The sequence below is a fragment of the Parathielavia appendiculata genome (assembly GCF_033297405.1).
Source record: "Parathielavia appendiculata strain CBS 731.68 unplaced genomic scaffold N657scaffold_3, whole genome shotgun sequence".
Classification (NCBI taxonomy): domain Eukaryota; kingdom Fungi; phylum Ascomycota; class Sordariomycetes; order Sordariales; family Chaetomiaceae; genus Parathielavia; species Parathielavia appendiculata.
In genome coordinates, this window is record NW_026944222.1 from 3,273,297 (window position 1) to 3,289,150 (window position 15,854).

At 57.3% G+C, this 15,854-nt stretch overlaps 6 protein-coding genes across 6 annotated transcripts; 3 read left to right on the plus strand and 3 right to left on the minus strand.

The window, feature by feature from the left end:
- Nucleotides 1-211: 211 nt before the first annotated feature.
- Nucleotides 212-3,399, minus strand: N657DRAFT_632666 (uncharacterized protein; the record flags this gene model as incomplete). The annotated part of the gene is made up of 3 exons (XM_062791155.1): nt 212-2,129; nt 2,184-3,065; nt 3,122-3,399. 3 exons carry the CDS (start codon nt 3,397-3,399, stop codon nt 212-214), a joined length of 3,078 nt encoding a protein of 1,025 aa, XP_062650413.1.
- A 1,281-nt stretch (nt 3,400-4,680) lies between these two features.
- On the plus strand, nt 4,681-5,804 carry N657DRAFT_315170 (uncharacterized protein). The gene has a single exon (XM_062786764.1). It carries the CDS (start codon nt 4,918-4,920, stop codon nt 5,644-5,646), a length of 729 nt encoding a protein of 242 aa, XP_062650414.1. The 5' UTR covers nt 4,681-4,917; the 3' UTR covers nt 5,647-5,804.
- Nucleotides 5,805-8,350: 2,546 nt separating this feature from the next.
- N657DRAFT_568237 (uncharacterized protein) lies at nt 8,351-8,985 on the plus strand (the record flags this gene model as incomplete). The annotated part of the gene is made up of 2 exons (XM_062788572.1): nt 8,351-8,575; nt 8,653-8,985. The coding sequence occupies 2 exons, from the start codon at nt 8,351-8,353 to the stop codon at nt 8,983-8,985; spliced, it is 558 nt and encodes a 185-aa protein (XP_062650415.1).
- Nucleotides 8,986-9,620: 635 nt separating this feature from the next.
- On the plus strand, nt 9,621-11,363 carry N657DRAFT_569477 (uncharacterized protein; the record flags this gene model as incomplete). The annotated part of the gene is made up of 2 exons (XM_062788667.1): nt 9,621-11,089; nt 11,165-11,363. The coding sequence occupies 2 exons, from the start codon at nt 9,621-9,623 to the stop codon at nt 11,361-11,363; spliced, it is 1,668 nt and encodes a 555-aa protein (XP_062650416.1).
- A 1,385-nt stretch (nt 11,364-12,748) lies between these two features.
- N657DRAFT_569439 (uncharacterized protein) lies at nt 12,749-14,756 on the minus strand (the record flags this gene model as incomplete). The annotated part of the gene is made up of 2 exons (XM_062788663.1): nt 12,749-14,296; nt 14,355-14,756. 2 exons carry the CDS (start codon nt 14,754-14,756, stop codon nt 12,749-12,751), a joined length of 1,950 nt encoding a protein of 649 aa, XP_062650417.1.
- Nucleotides 14,757-15,102: 346 nt separating this feature from the next.
- N657DRAFT_568898 (uncharacterized protein) lies at nt 15,103-15,600 on the minus strand (the record flags this gene model as incomplete). The annotated part of the gene is made up of 1 exon (XM_062788621.1): nt 15,103-15,600. A coding segment is annotated over one exon (498 nt), but the record flags the coding sequence as incomplete, so codon positions are not given.
- Between the last annotated feature and the right edge of the window lie 254 nt (nt 15,601-15,854).

Genomic DNA, 15,854 nt, shown 5'->3' on the forward strand with positions numbered 1-15,854 from the left:
GCCGCCCTCTGATATGTTTGTTGTTCCCGCTCAATCAATGACTTCCTTTCAAGTTCCCAGGTATATCTCTTTTTGGACGTCAAGATTCCCTCCCTTCCTCTTCATGTACCCGTCAAACTGGATTACAACAACCTCCAAGATCAAAGAAAAAGATCGTACAAATTGACAGCAGCCCCAATTCATGTTAGCGCCCCTCCCCATCTGTCCGCACCTAAGGCACGTTCTGCCCGGCATTGAGATGGATACAGTTCGAGAGCAGCGTGCTGCCCTCGTGGAGCAACTCCCATCTCGACTCAATAAACGCATCTTTGAGAACCATGAGCAGCGGCGTGTTGTGACTGATGCCCTTCATCGACTTGAGCTCCTCGGGCGACGAGACGTTGCCGTACTTGATGAGGTACTCGCGCATCAGCCGCACCTTGTCCTGCTGCGTCGTCGGCACCGAAACCATGCTCGAGTTGGGCCCCTCGAGCGCAAACCCGTAGCACCAGACCACCAGAGCGGCGAAATAGAGCACCCAGGGCCGGTTGAGCAGCACGTCGTCCCGCGCTGAGTACAGCTCCTCGTGCCGGTGGCCGTACCCGCCGTTCGACCCGGGTGTTCCCACCGTGTCCGGAAGCATGACCGACAGCAGGAACTTGAGAGCGTAGTAGGTGGCGTCACGAGCCTTGGCCGACGGCGCCCAGATGTCCTTCATCCGCCGCTGCGCACTGTTCAGGTCCTGCGGCCCGATGGCCCGCCCAAGCAGCCGCTTTGCCCTTGCAAAGATCTGGCAGTCCACGATGTCCACGTGCATCGCCATGTGCGCCAGGTGATGCAGCACAATCCTGCTCTCGAATACCACATTGGCCTCGTTGCGGTTCGTCGGGTCGTAGTTGTAAGGATCTGCGATGTCACCGCGCCTGAGAAGCGTCTTGTCAAAGTCGCTCTTCCACGAGTCGAATGCCCTCGTCAGTGTCCCCCGCCACTTGTCGCGCCCGCCGAGTGCCTGCGAGACCCCGCCGCCTAGCGAGTTGACCTGGAGATCCCGTTGGTTCATGTGCCAGCTCACGCTCAGGAGACCGGCCATGAGGATCGTGCGCCCAAACGAGTTCGTCTGCACCTCTTGGTTGCTCAGCGTCCTCTTGAGGCCCTCGAGGAACGAAATCGCCTTGTTGCCAATGGACAAGAGGTTGGACTCGATCCTCGCCACCTCGGGACCGCTTGTTGCCTTCCACAGCTTGTCGTCGCACGGCAGCGGCAAGCGCATCTCGTGAGCAACCATGACCGTTGAGTGACCAAACATGGTTGCGTGGATCGAGTCAATGACAAACGCCGCAAACGCCGCCCGCCGCGTCGACTCGTTGGTGATCCAGTGATTCCACCACTCCTCAGGGGTGTGGGCGACTCCGGACGTGGATGATTGTCTCGAACCGTTTGTCTTGTCGTCCCTTGCATTCGGCGGCGAGTCCATGGCCGACTTGCCAATGAGCGCCCTCCCACGGCGCATGAGCGTGATGGTGGTCGCGTGGTGAATATGGGCCCGCTCGTGCAGTTCTCTGGTGGAATACATCTTCTCGTACAGCTCGAGCAGCAGGAGGGTCTGGAACACCCAAAGTTTGGCTGGTGGCCTGCAGTTAGGGTCCTGGAACATCTCCCACCGAAGATGCCACGCCAAGAAGTTGGAGAGCTGGGCGCCCGCCTTGGTGACTTTGTGGGGATATGCCTTGTCCAAGCATGCGGCGCCAATGGTCATCATGGCAATCAGCAGCAGGTTCGGCGTTTTATCAGGTGAGAAGGTCGGCTTGTGCAAGATGGGCACCTGGTCGCTGAAGTGATGCCAGTACGAGCCAATGTAGGCCTGCATCATTTTACGGCTCAGCATATGGTTTTCGTCGTTGCGGTCGCCCTCGAGAATGCTCTCCCGCTGCCTCTCGACAGGGGTATGACCGTTCTCGTGGAATCGTTCCTTGATCAACTCGAATATCTCGGCGCTCTTTTCCTCCGAGATGACCGATTCAGGCAGATTCTGGTCGAGGAGGTTGGTGACCGACATGACCTGCTGCGGTCCGGCGGTAGCGGGGAAATAACCCAGCTGATTCGGATCGTTGTAGTAGGGCATGTTGAACTGGTTTGGAAACTCTCCGTAGCTGCGCGAACGGTCAGCAGAGCAGCAGCAAAGGGACGTGTCCATGTACACTTACTTGTATCCACCCTGCATCGGAACTCCGGTCATGGGCGAGCCTTCGCCGTGAGTGTTGAATAGATATGCCACGAAGTCTTCGGGAATCGCAACATAGGGCGACTTGTTGAGGATACTGTCATTGCCGAATACGGGCATTGTCTGCGGCATGCCCATTTGATCCAGGAGCATCATCTCTCCTGCCGCCTGAGGCTGCTGGTCCGTGAATTCGGCAGATGTCGATGGAGCATATGCTGACTGATCGTCCCGCGCTGCCGGCCCAGTTGACGTGGTCGAGAAATCAGACGGAGGAAGGCTAAAAGGAGGGAAGTTTTGGGGCGGGACATATGCCACTGCGTGTGCAGACTGGGGAGTGTTGTGTGCTTGGCTGTGGTAACCCGGTTGCGTGGAGATCGGTGATAGAACCCCATAAGGACCAACGTTGGTTTGTAAGGACGGCCGCCGCGGACCAGGAGGCGATTGATGTGGCGGTCGTTGAGACATGTGTGCATAGTTGGAATCATGATGATGCATGTAGTCGGCGCCGTTTGGCGCTCCGTTCGCGTAAGTGGTCGGCGGTGTGTTGGTGATGGGCGTAAAGGGGCTTCCCATGCTGTCCCTGGGAGAATGGTATTGAATGGACATGGACCGCCCCTTGACGTATGCTGTCCCCGGTCGGTTGACTTCGGGCGAAGCGGAGCCGGTGGGTGGGAATGGCGGCCTGTTGTCCGTTATGGGTGATGCCTGGCTCATCATGGAATCTTTGCGGTTCAAGGCCGAGCCCTTTGCCGTGTGGCGATCCTTGTGCCGGTTACACAAGTCCAGCCGAACAAAAGTCCGCTGGCAGTCGCCGATTCCACACTTGTACACCTGCTTGGGGTTGTGGTTCAGCTGATGGCGGTAGCTGGGACTCTGTTAGCAGTCTTAGCGAGCATGCCCGGGCATGTTGCAAGGACATACAGATGCTCGGCTCTGGAATAGCTCTTGCCACAGTTTTTCTCTGGGCACTCGAATTTCTTGTCTAGGCCCTTGCGGCTGCGCCTACGCTTGCGTGCAGGGCCCTCCGAGTTGGAAGATTGTGCTCCATCGTGTCCGCCCTCACCATCTTCGGCATCCTCCAAATCAAGGCCTTCCACGTCTTTGTCGTAGGACCCGCTGCGCGGGCGGCCCCGTTCCTGCTCGGCTTCTCGCTTCAGGTTGTCATTGCCTGGAGACGGAGAGTCCGTGAGCGACGGCATGGTTTGGGCTGCTCTAGAGGCAGGTTTTGAGGCTTTGGTTTCACCTAGTTGAGGAGTGAGCACCGAAGCCATGCTGCCTTTCAATATCCCATCGGCAAGCACCGGCACGGGCGTGGTTTCACAGTCGAGGTGACACCGGCCCGTGATTGAAGTCCCTTGGAAAACCGTAGACGTTACGCTGCGCCGCTGTATCCAGAAATTGCCCGATAGCAGGTGTGTTCAAATCGGCGTGGGCCGGTAGCGGGTACTTAAAGGAGACTCTGCTCCAGATTAGGAAACGGGGGATTACCGTTGGCGATGCGGGATGGCGAATGAGGCAATGTCGTAAACCGCAACCAGGATGCAAGTTGTGTCCTGCTGAGCTATGGCAAACGGCGTGGCAGACGGGGCGGGCCTCGTGCTGGACTCGTTCTCGAGTTCACCAGACCAGTGTTGGATGAGGCTTACGGTATCATGGCCGGCAAGCTCAGCAGGATTGCCGCGGTCCGGTGACGGGAACAGAAAGTTCACTCAGGCCTTTCCCAGAAATCGAAGTCGAAGCAACAGTCTCTGAATACTGGGAGTGTTTGGGTGCAACCCGGATATGTGATGCGGTCAAGTTCCTAGTCTGAGGAAGGTCAGTCAACTGAAGGGGGCGGAAGTGTGGGAGCCGATGCGAGCAAGCTCCTCCCGGGAGAAAGAACGGAAATCGGTTCGCCAATATGGGTACCTAGGCGCGCACTGGACTGGAAAAGGACTCGACAACCGAGAGCGGGGGGTTTAATGGAAGGGAACGCCGGGGTACGGAGCACGGCGTCCACCATGGCGGCGGGGAGGGGGTGTGCCAAGAAGGAGCTGCACGCAAGCTGGTGGACCAAATGCTCGGGTGGAGCCCCCTCAACTGCAACGGGGCAACCTGGAAGGAGCTGCTGCAGCAGGCAGGGGAAGGCGAGGGATAAAAAATCTCGTCCCGTTTCTTCCTCGCCCGACTTTGTCGACAAGGGCGGCGCCGCCGAGACAGTAAGGACTTCCAGCTTGATGCGGTCCGTTTATTCATTCCTTCCATCTTCTGCCCGTAGCAAGCAGCCAGCTAGCGAGCGAAGTGAGTGGCACGGCTGGGCCCGAGAGGTTGCAGTCCAGGGGCGTCCCCCCGCCATCTTTATGAGACTTTGCTGCAGGGCAGGCACTTTAAGACTGTCCTGCGCGCGGTGTGGGTGTCGAGTTGCGCTCGGCAACGCCGCGTCCAGATCCGGCTTTGTTGAAGACCTGCACGGACAACATCTGCGCAGCTGTCCAGGCGACTTCGCAACGGGCCGCTCCTCCAAGTCTTCGACCCCGGGGATTAAAGATTTCTGGGAACCACGAGTGCAGAATGGGCAGGCCGTGACAATTTTCTCGAAACGGATTGGAAGTGTGGCATGTTTGCACCGAGCATGGAGCGTCGGAGAAGTTTAACGAAGGAAATGCACGGCATACCTATTCGTGAGAGAAGCGCACTCAGGGCTCAGGTGCCTTCTTGATGCGACTGGCTTGTTCTTAATGTGTCTCCAAGGGCTTCGTGAAAGGCGCTGGGCGTACGAAATCGGATATCGTATCGCCGAGGATGGAATCACTTCACGCGACCTTGGCGATGCCTTGGTGTCGTCGACGTTGTTACTGTCCGACCTTGGCTTGCTTGTCGTGGGCCAGAAACGGTCGGTGTTCTGGGGAGAGCGGGAGGGAGAGAGTCGAGCGCCGGGAGAGTGGGGGTCTTATTCCCTGCAAGTAACTCGAACCCAGCAAAAATCGCGACGGCTCCCGCCGTGCAGCCGTTGGCCAAATCGAGCCAAGTCCACAGTAGGTTCGGCGGGTGTGCTCAGTTCTTCTCTCCCATGCCGCTTCGCTCTGGGCTGTTTTGTACACATACCTGCACCTGTCGCCTCTTGCTGCGCTCTCACTAATAATGCACCTTGTGTACTGCAGGCAAATGCGCAGGCACTTTATGAATGGATCCCGCTCAGGCCAATAGGTATCAACCTGAAGATCTCTCTGAGTTGTTGCACCTTGCAATTCGCTGCGGATGGAACCCCTCTGGAGACCACACAGCCCGGCTCCGGGGAGCGGGGTTGCAACTCGCAAGCAGGGCTCTTGCGCTGTTCAAGTCCATCTGAGAATCCCCCTGGCCTGGAGCAGCCCAACTACATGTGTAACGCATCCAATGTGATACTCTCGCATGTCAACCTTGATCATGGTGATCTGGCGCTGCTTGACACTCAGGACGCTGCATAAAGCTTGCAGTGAACGTTGGCTGCTGCTAACTCCTGCGTTCAGAATGTCTCCAATAATTCCGCATGCTGTACCGAATCCAGGATGCGACGTGGCTTGGCCTTCTGGGACGGCCATGGCTTGGCTGCGGGTTCAAGAAGCTCCAGGTTGTTGACAATATTCATCATGTACGGAGGTAGGCTAGAGATCCCCATGGCCGAGTCCCATTTTAACACAAGGCTCAAACTTTGCCGGCGCGCTATGGTGTAAACCAGCTGTCTCGGTTCCATCTCTGATAATGTTGCACGCAGTACTGTAGGGTGAGACAGCCTGCCTCTTAATCATTGCGAGTCTTCCATTGTCCACCAGATGAGGTGGACCCCGCTTCTACTCCCCCTCGTGCCCTCCTTCTCCCTCTGGCAGACTAATGCGAACGGATCAAGGGATGCGCGAGCGCACCGGAGTTCGCCGTGGTTGCTTCTCAGCTCGCTACAACAAAAGCTCGTGTCTGTGGCGTGGCCATCAAGCCTTCCATCTGACATCTGAGGTGCCCGAAAGTCCGATCGACATAAGGCAGGACTGCGGCGTGGGATGCTCCCCGGCATCCTGGCTCGCCTGGCAAGGGCTCCCTTGGTCAAATGAAAGCGGCTCCTGATGAAATTGTGGGGATGAGGGATGTCCGTCTGATTGGAAGGACCCTCAAGTGATTGAAATGCCCCACTTGCCTCGCCTACGTGAGAGCCCCATCAGAATACCAAGTAAATGCATTCCGTAAACGTGAAATTGACACAAGGTTACCGGCCTGCGTTCACTGACCGTGAGGCGGCTTGAACTGGGAATTTGAAGTTGGGGTCAACACCGCTCGGACCGCTCAATTACCATCCCATAAGACAAACCAAATTCCACGGAGTCGCAAACAACCACAACCGAAGATCCGGTATGTCGAGGGTTAGCCCAAAGCACCTAGTTAGCCAAGACATTCCGCTTGATCAAATCCAATCGATCAACAAAATGAGATTGATTGCGGTGAGGGAGAGGGTGTGCAACACGTCGTGGCTCTCACGAGCCACACGACTGTAGCGGAGTACTGTAACTATAGAAGAGTACGGGCATTGTACGAAGTACCTTACGTAGTACTCCATGAAAGTCCCCGCATGGTTCTCGAAGATGAACAGCAAACAGTCCTGTGTGAAACCCCATCTTGCACCCTAACATGAATACGGTACCTTACGGTAGTCATGAATCCAGAGCCAAGCTTGTTCATGCCTCGGGCTGATCTGAGCCCGTCGCGCTGTCAGACAGACCGGAACAACTGGCGAGCAGAGGATCTCCGGGTCTTGTCATTACAAACCAATAAGCCAGGCCAAGCAAGCGCAGGCCAAGACACTCGATCCTGCCGTCTGGACGATGTCGTCGATGTGGGGTTGACGTAGGAGATCGACGCGGAGCATTTTGCACTGCCGTTAAATAGCGTGGGGTGTACTCCATTCACCGTCGAAGAGGAGCAGCCTCTCTGGCACGGTATTTAACAGTTGGTGACACAACAAGTGGCTGCCAAAGACATCTGTACGTGACATTGCTCTACGAAGCTATGGACGCCAACCTCATTCATCAAGTTGAATCAACCCACCTGACCGGTACCAGGGTTGAGACAGCGCCACCCACAGCTTTAGTGCAATCTGCCACCTGCAGCTGGACCGAAACGGGAGCCTCACTGCGTCTTCAAATGGGAAAGCGGGTGGGTGTTGTTTGAAAAGGAAAACGCTCATTGCAGCGTCGGTCACAAGCCTCCTTCGGAAAAGTCATGCCAACAGGCACACGAACCGGCCACGGCAAGCCTGTTCATCTCGGCCCCAGACGCCATTGCCACGTCCAAGCCAAACACCGTGCAGAAGGGGAGATTTGTAAGTGTCAAATAGCGCGACCAGGCCATGAGATGCGCCAGGGCCGAACCCACGCCGAGCACGAAACCTCGCGACACCGTGCGGATGCCATTCTCCCGTCCGAGTTGCCTTCATCATCCGTGCACATCGAATACAAGAATTCAAGTCCATGCCAAAACCAGAAAGTTCAACTACACCTTGCTGGCCGCCATTTGTGATCTCTGAGCCAACAAGTCCTATTCGGAAAAGGCGGGACGAGGCCCAGATGCAAGCCCGGCAAACAACCTCAGTTCCGCGGCAGCTGCTGCCCTTCCTCGACCGTCCGATTTGTAACGGCCAAAAGTAAAAGGCCCAATCCGTTTTAGGTCTCGACTCTGCTCTCAAAATGCCCCAGCCAGCAGCGGACGAAGGACGACCAGGTTGGCTTGGTACTCAAATCCGGTGAGTGTGACCCATAGTCACGCATGGCGTGGAGGGCGTTTGGCGGAGTTGCACGGCAGGCAGTGAAAGGACAGAGAGACCCAAGAAGCTGGTTCCTGTGGCACTGACAGCCGCATCCCAGCCACACCACCCACCAACCAGAGCCGCCAAGTCCCCGATTTCGTCAGAACTCTGGGGTCCCGCGCTTCCAGGTTGCGACGGAGGACTGCAATTTCTTCGTCTGTCACAGGACCCCTCACACACCGCACCACAATGCCCACTCCTCCAACAGCAATTGACCACAGCACCTTTTCGAGTCCTGTGATATAGGATGTGACCAAACCAGTCTCCGAACAATAATCACCCCACCATCAAGTTTAAGTGTCCAGCACGAAACACCCAAGACCTTTCCAGCGCGCCTTCACATGGCCCCCTCGAAAGTCGCTCGGAGCGCTCAGGAGGATTCCAAGGCCGACACAGCAACCCCCAAAGAGAAAAATGGGGGTGGCGGGGGGTCAAAGATGCGAAGAATCGCCAGCAGCGCGGGCTCCAACCTACGCGAGGTGACAAACGCAAGTGCTGCTACGAACACGGCTGCTGTGAAGGCACCCGACTCGACAGCCAACACACAGGAGGCCAGCACTCCAGGAGTATGTAGCTGCTGAATTCATTACTTCTTTTTTATTTCTCCGTAATGTATATTTACTAATGTTTTCACAATGAATAGCTGCAATGGCCCGCCTTCGACCGAGACGTCCTCCACGCTTACCGCCGCGCTTACAAGCTCAAGACACCGACCGCCTTCATCAGCGACCACCACGAATGGGTCCTCACCCAGCCAGGAAGCATCGGGCTCTACTCGCCGACAATCGCACGACGTAAAGAGCTTCGGAGGCAGACCAAGGACCAGCTGACCAATGTGGTGCGAAAGCACTTTAACGGCTTGGGGGTCCAGGAGAACGACATCATTGTCGACTTCCTTCACAAGGTCCGGAGCCAAGGTGTTACAAAAGGAAAGCCGAAAAGGCGCGAGTACGTACATCTGGAACCCGAGCGATGACTCGAATGCACATACGTTATGAGGCAGTTTCGAGGGACACAACAATCTTTGGTCCGAAGCATCGCAACCGCGGGCGCCGGGCGAGTTTTGCAGTGAAGGGACATGGGATGAATACCCAGCACATTGCATGTACGTCATAGGGCCGCGGAAAACAGGTGCATGGAGTTGAGGGCGTTCTGTTTGGATGTTGCGTTATATTTGTTACACGTCATATATTGGAGGCCAGTTTTCCCTTCCCATCAATTGCACAATTCATTGCTACCTGTTCGTTCTCCCACCACACGTCGGTCGCGCGAACCCTGCATGCACTTGAAGAAATGAATCGCGGGTCGCGCTCTGCCAAGGCCGTGGGCCCACAGAAAGCCGTGGTCGATTCTAGCGCAACAAATAAGTGGGCCCCCTCGGAGCTTGATTGGTGCCTCAGGCTCAGCCCAGAGATCCAATTGCATCGGACAGGATTGGATCCCAAAAAAAAGTTGCCGGGACTTGAAGGCTGCAAAGGCGCATCAGGGCAAGAGGAACACCATATTTCCAGCACGAAGCTTCGCATTATCAGCCACAAAACCAAGTCATCAGCCGACGCAGCAGTTGTCGCGGGTATGCCGACCGCCAAGATCTAACACAAGTTGGACGAGATGAGCACAACTATCTTCCCCAAAGCGGCCCTCCCGATTCGGCAGCTCTCGCCCGCCCAAGTATGTCGTCGCCAGAAGATAAAGCCATGCACGCGCCAATCCGGCCCCGTGGTGACCTACTCGGTAGCTTCTAGAGTTCCGAGTCGGCCGCCACCAAAATTACGGTCTCAGGCCTGCATTTCTCGGCAAAGGGTCGGTCGCCGAGTAACACCATCCAGATACGGGGGAGCTACTCACACGGAACAGCAGGCCAACTTCCACACAACCCGCCAATTACTCGCGACGCCAAGAGACCCGTACGGGACCTTGGGGGTCAACAAGAGCGCAACGGCCGCCGAGATCAAGAAGGCCTACTACGGCCTGGCCAAGAAATATCACCCAGACACGAACAAGGACCCAACCGCCAAGGACAAGTTCGCCGAGATTCAGTCCGCCTACGAGATCCTGTCCGACCCCAAGAAGCGAGAGCAGTTTGACCAGTTCGGCGCGGCAGGGTTTGATCCGAGTGCTGGACCGGGACCCGGGCCCGGCGCTGGGTTCGGAGGCGGCCACCCCTTCAGCGGCTTCGGCGGCCAAGGCGGCTTCGGCGCCAACATCAACTTCGACGACATCTTCTCGGCCTTCACGGGCGGGGCGCATCCTTTCGGCGGGCGTGCTGGGCGAGGCACCGTGGAGATCCTGCAGGGCGATGACATCGAGGTGCAGGTAACGGTGTCGTTTATGGAGGCGGCCAAGGGAACGAGCAAGACCGTCACGACGATGCCGCTGACGACGTGCAAGACGTGCAGCGGCAGCGGTCTGAAGCAAGGCACCCAGCGGTCCAGCTGCAAGTCGTGCAACGGGACCGGCACGCGCGTGCACTTCATGTCGGGCGGCTTCCAGATGGCCAGCACCTGCTCGACTTGTGGCGGCAGCGGGTCCTCAATCCCGCGTGGCTCCGAGTGCCGCTCGTGCCAGGGCGACGGCGTCGTCCGCGAGACAAAGACCCTTACCGTAGACATACCCGGCGGTGTCGAAGACGGCATGCGGCTGCGGGTTAGCGGTGCGGGTGACGCGCCCCCAACCGGTCGGGCCGCGGGCGCGGACGTGCGCGGTGTCAACGGCGACCTATATGTCTTCGTTAAGGTTGCGCGCGATCCACAGTTCAGCCGGCAGGGGTCCGACATCCTGCACACCGCCACCATCCCGCTGACCACCGCTATCCTCGGCGGCGAGGTGGTCATCCCGACGCTCGAGGGCGATGCCAGGGTCCGCGTGGCAACCGGCACCAACACGGGGGACAAAATGACGTTAGTAGGCAAGGGCATGCCGAAGCTGGGCGGGCGTCGGGGGCGGATGGGTGATCTCAAGGTGGAGTTCCGCGTTGCGATGCCGAAGTACCTCACGTCCAACCAGCGGACGCTCGTCGAGATGCTGGCCGACGAGCTGGGCGACAAGTCGGCCAAGCGGATCATGAATCTACACAAGAGGTGAGAATCTCAACTCACCTCTTGCACCTTCTCCCGTCGTACTAGGAAATTAAAAGTACTCACACAGCGATTTAGCAAACCCGCTGACGACAATAACCTCGACTCCCATAAAAACGAGGGATTCCTCAAGTCCCTCTGGCATAACCTCACCAATCACCCGGCCCACCAACAAAAGCCCGCAGACAGCCAATCTTCCTCCGATAGCACCAAGAAGCCAGAAGACAGCGACAGCGATGCCAAGAAGCAACCCGGCTCCGGTTCAGGCTCGTCATGAGGAAAATACCCACCTACCCTAACTACCTACCCAAATGGATAGGGGAAGCAAAGCAAGGTGGAAGAAGGTAATTCCAAAGGGGAGAAGTGGTTGTTAGCCCTCCCTTGATTTATGTGTACAGTACGGAGCGAAATGTACAACAACACCCACACCACACCACCACACCACACCAAACTCCCACTCAGAACCGCACAGCCGTTCACCAAGGACGAAAAAGATATTTTGAGCTGGGCATTTCGACGGCGGAGGGGAATTGGTTAGTTACAACCATGTAATAGTGTATATGAGAGTAACTAGATGGCTGAGGGCTTAGAAAGGCAGGGGTTGGTTGGTCGATTTGGTTCAGTTTTCATCCCTCTTGCATGCGGTGGTGTTTAAACGAACGGTCCCGTTATTTTTATTCTCCCAGTATTTTTATAGCGGCGTCGTCGTCTGACGTTGGTTACTAAGGTACTGTACTATCTTCAGTGCCCGCCCCTTGGGCTGGATTGGAAGGATGGACGGGACCCGCAGCTACTGTGGCTGTAGTCTCTGTCTGTCCTGTACGGTGCTATGAAAATTCCGGTATTGTAGAACGCCCTTGGACGAGAAAATAAGACCACTCTTCACACCAATCATGGGCGCCCTTTTTACTTTCCCGTCTAGCGCAGTGTAATTCAGGAGAACGGCTCGCTTGAGTTATATGCAGGCACATCCACCGTCCTTGTTTATCATTACGACCATGACAGCGTTGACCTCACGCCGAACCGAGTTATACACTTGAAGTGCCTGCCTACCTTGCTATTTACCCGGAGAAGAAAACCAGAACAAGAAGCCAGAAGAGGTGGTATCGGTCAGAATGAAAATAGAGCAGATCGAAGAACAGCAGAGAAGCCTCAGAACACGGCGTTGGCCTTGCATACTATCCAGTCCCGTTCCCTGGGGTGGTATACGATACGCCGGGCCAAGCAGAAACGCCTCAACCCCTGACCCCCCAACTGTTGAAGGATATATCCCCCACCTCTCCGAAACTGATTCAACATACCAGACCAAACCACTAACCCGCGCCAGCCGAAACGCCGCCCGCAATATCCCAAGCAAAGTAGGTATAAGTTAGCAAGACCGATCAACCGCCCGACCATGCTTTGCATTCCTCTGTTTTCGCCTCCCTGCCTGGCTGACACCTAGTCCAACTTCCCTTCCCTTCCAATACCACCGTTCAAACTCAACAGACCCTCCCCTTGTGCGTCCCAACCCGCATCACTAAAGGAAGAATGGATCTCGCAGTAGGAGCCAGCCACAATTAGTAGTCGATCCCGGCCAATACGTCCACAAACCCCAACTCCAGCCCACGTCAACCAACAAACGAACAACTTCCCTCCTCAAGACCACAGCAGCACTGCCCACTACGCACCTGTGCCCTGCACATAATAACCCCCCACACCCAGACCAGCACCCGCGCCGGCGCCGGCACCGGCAGGGTTGAACCCGCTCAGCGAACTAAGCTGCACAAGATAATTCCAATCCATCCCACCAATCTCGGCATCCTGCATGGCCTGTGCCGTAGCCGCAGCCGCAGCCGCCGCCGCCGAGCTGCTGCTGCCATACATGTGACCCATGGGATCGTAGCCCGAGTACATCATCGAGTCGTCAATCATCATGGCGCCACCGCCGGCCGCGCCGACACCGGCCATCTGTGGCGGTGCCGTTGTTGCTGACTGAGCAGGCATCGGTTTGGCGGTGGGGTGGTACATGCCCGATAAATCTCCCATTGCGGCTGGCATACCCGCGGCGTTGCTCGGTCCGGACGGTGGTGGGACGACGGATTGGATAGGGACTTGTTGCTGTTGCTGCTGTTGCTGTTGGAGGTGGACACCAGGTGGTCCCATGGGGGCGGCCATAAAGGGCGGGCCCGGGCGCCTAGAACCGGTTTTGGCCAGGGTGTTCCTCAGCAAGACGACGATTTTGGGCGTCGGCAGTGAGCGGCCAAGTTGGAGTTCGGCGGCTTCCCGGGCGTCCCAGGCTTTGACGAAGTAGCGGCCGAAGGCGATGTGCAGAGGGTTGCGATTGTGGCGCCGCAAGAGGCCGCGCCGTTCGTGGTTCTCAATCATGACGTTCCACGCGCGCTCGCAGAGGTCGCCTGTGGTGCGGTGGCACAATTCCGAGACGAGGCAGAGATAGGCGGGTAGCGGAAAGTGGGCGTATGTGTACCAGCGGAAGCCCTGCAGCATTTCGGAGCTCTGGATCAGATTGTCGTATTCGACCATGCGCAGGGCTTCCATGAAATAGTTGTCGCGCTCGTTCTGGTCGACATTGTCCGTGTTGGCGGTCCGACACAGGAAGTCAATGATGCGCAGCTTGCAGAGGGCCTGCCGCGTCATGAGTAGCGTGAAGTAGTGCAGTGGGACCTTGGGGTCGCATTGCTTGAGGTAGACATTTTCAACGTACGAGCAGAATGCCGCGAGGTCGCTCGGCAGGCTCTGGTTAGCCACGTGTGACACGATGTCGGGGGAGGATGGCGACGGGCTGTAGTGCACCATCGGCTTGTGTAACGGCCGCCCACCGGGGGTGGTGACGGTCCTCCTGATATTGTCGGGGGACGCGGCCACGGTGAGCTCTATGCGAGTCAGGCAGAAGACCATCTCGGTGGGCCCGGCGTAGGGCCCTGGTGGGCCCTTAGCATGAACGCTCAGGTCTGAGTCGTTGACGTTGAGGGGCATTCTCGTGTCACAGGCGCACGATGACAGTGCCGTTACGGTCGACCCTGTGATCTCCGCGATGCGCTTGTCAAAGACGACGATCTGCCACCATAACCGCCTCCGTTGCTCGGCTTCAAACGACGACATGTCCGACTGCGAACCGTCCCGGTGTAGGCCTAACCGGGTGGCTATCCTAAAGGTCATACCGAGGAGGCTAAACATGGAACGCGGGTCGACATATGGTCGGGCACATAGCTGGGAGTAGGTTGTTAGCAATGAGAAGACCAGGTAAATGGCCGGGCTGGGGAATCACCAGATAGAGGAATAACGCCTGCAGCACCATCAACTCTGCAGAGCGCATGAAACCTGCGTTGGCAAGCGCCTGCTGGGTAGCGTTGTGATACTTGCCCAAGAGGATGGCTCTGTCCTCGCCAAAGGTGGTGTGGACTTCGTCCTCGGTCAACGAGGTGATGGCGGCAAAGTAAATGGCAAACATGAGGGCTTCGAGCGGCTTTGGTATTTTGGCCGGGTTGGCGCTGGCGCTGATGATCTGAGCCTGCAAGGTGGGTGTGTGGGTGATTTTGAGCAGCGGGTTGACGTTACTGATGTATATTTGCCATAACTGGAACATTTGAATGGCCGGGGGGTGGGCGTTGGCCACACTGGCTGTTGCGCCGCCAACAACGAAGGGAAACCCATCGCTGTTCTCAAACATGGTGTCGTAGGCATTGTGTATCGTCGGGCCCTCGTAGTCCTCGTCTGAGGAGTCATCGTCATCCATTCCTCCTCGGTACTGCCGACCAAGTCAGACACAACGGCCAGGGACGAGATTCACAGTGTTGACGTTTGGATGCAGTCTGGGTACGGGCAAAGGGTTCAAGCAAACCGAGTACAATATATTGTACAATGAGAGACGTCGCGGGTGAAATCGACATGGGCATAGAGCGATGTGACAGCGGGCAGCGACAGAAAAGCTGTGGAAGAAAAGCAACCGCCTGCCGTTGGAGACGGGCGACTTACATCGTGCGCGATAGAGGCCCATTTTTGCCTGGGGAGATGCGTCAGCCGTGATCGGTAGATGAAGAGAGCATGCGAGTCTCATGGGTGAATGGAACCGAAACTGACTTGTCATGACCCTGATCTGGAGAGACATGGTCGTTGGAGCTCGGAGGCGACGTCTTAAGCCCGCTAAGATCCTGCTCCAGGTCGGTGACGTCGTCTCCGTGATCCGAAGGCTTGAGTTCATGGGCGATAGGCTCGAAGTTGACGCCAGCCTGAGACAGCAGCGACTCATACTTGCGCAGGCGTTCCAGCAGGTCGCGCTCCTGCGGCTTCTTCTTCCTGCGCCGGGGCGGTTGTGGGGGCACGACGCGACACTCGACCTGGGCCTTGACACAGTTGGCACAGGGCTTTTGTTTGTCGCAGCGGACTTTTCGCTGCTGGCACAAGACGCAGGAATGGCCGCGCGTCAGTTTCATCACCGCCGGTTCGGGCACGGAGCCCCGCGGAGGCGACGGCGGCGGCGGCGGTTCAGCAAGAGGCTGCTCCGAGGCCATGGCGCAATGATAGGGGTCCGGGTATGTAGGGACCTAGTATGGCTATGCGTCGGGCTCCCGTCTGCCGGATAGGCAAGTACTCCGCTCGGGTCCGAGGGAGGCCCAACAAGCCGCTCCGGCGGATGCAAAGTAGGGGATCTGCGGATTCGCCTCCCCTTGGCTGGCCGTCCTGATGGCCGGGCCTGGTCGGCCGGAAACCTGCCTGCTACTTCACCCTGATGTTGAAGGCAGAGCAGCAAGCACAGCGTCGCTCTATC

Bases quoted from the DNA above. Each gene is read 5' to 3' on its own strand.
- N657DRAFT_315170 (XM_062786764.1), top strand. From the start codon at position 4,918: ATGTGTCTCCAAGGGCTTCGTGAAAGGCGCTGGGCGTACGAAATCGGA.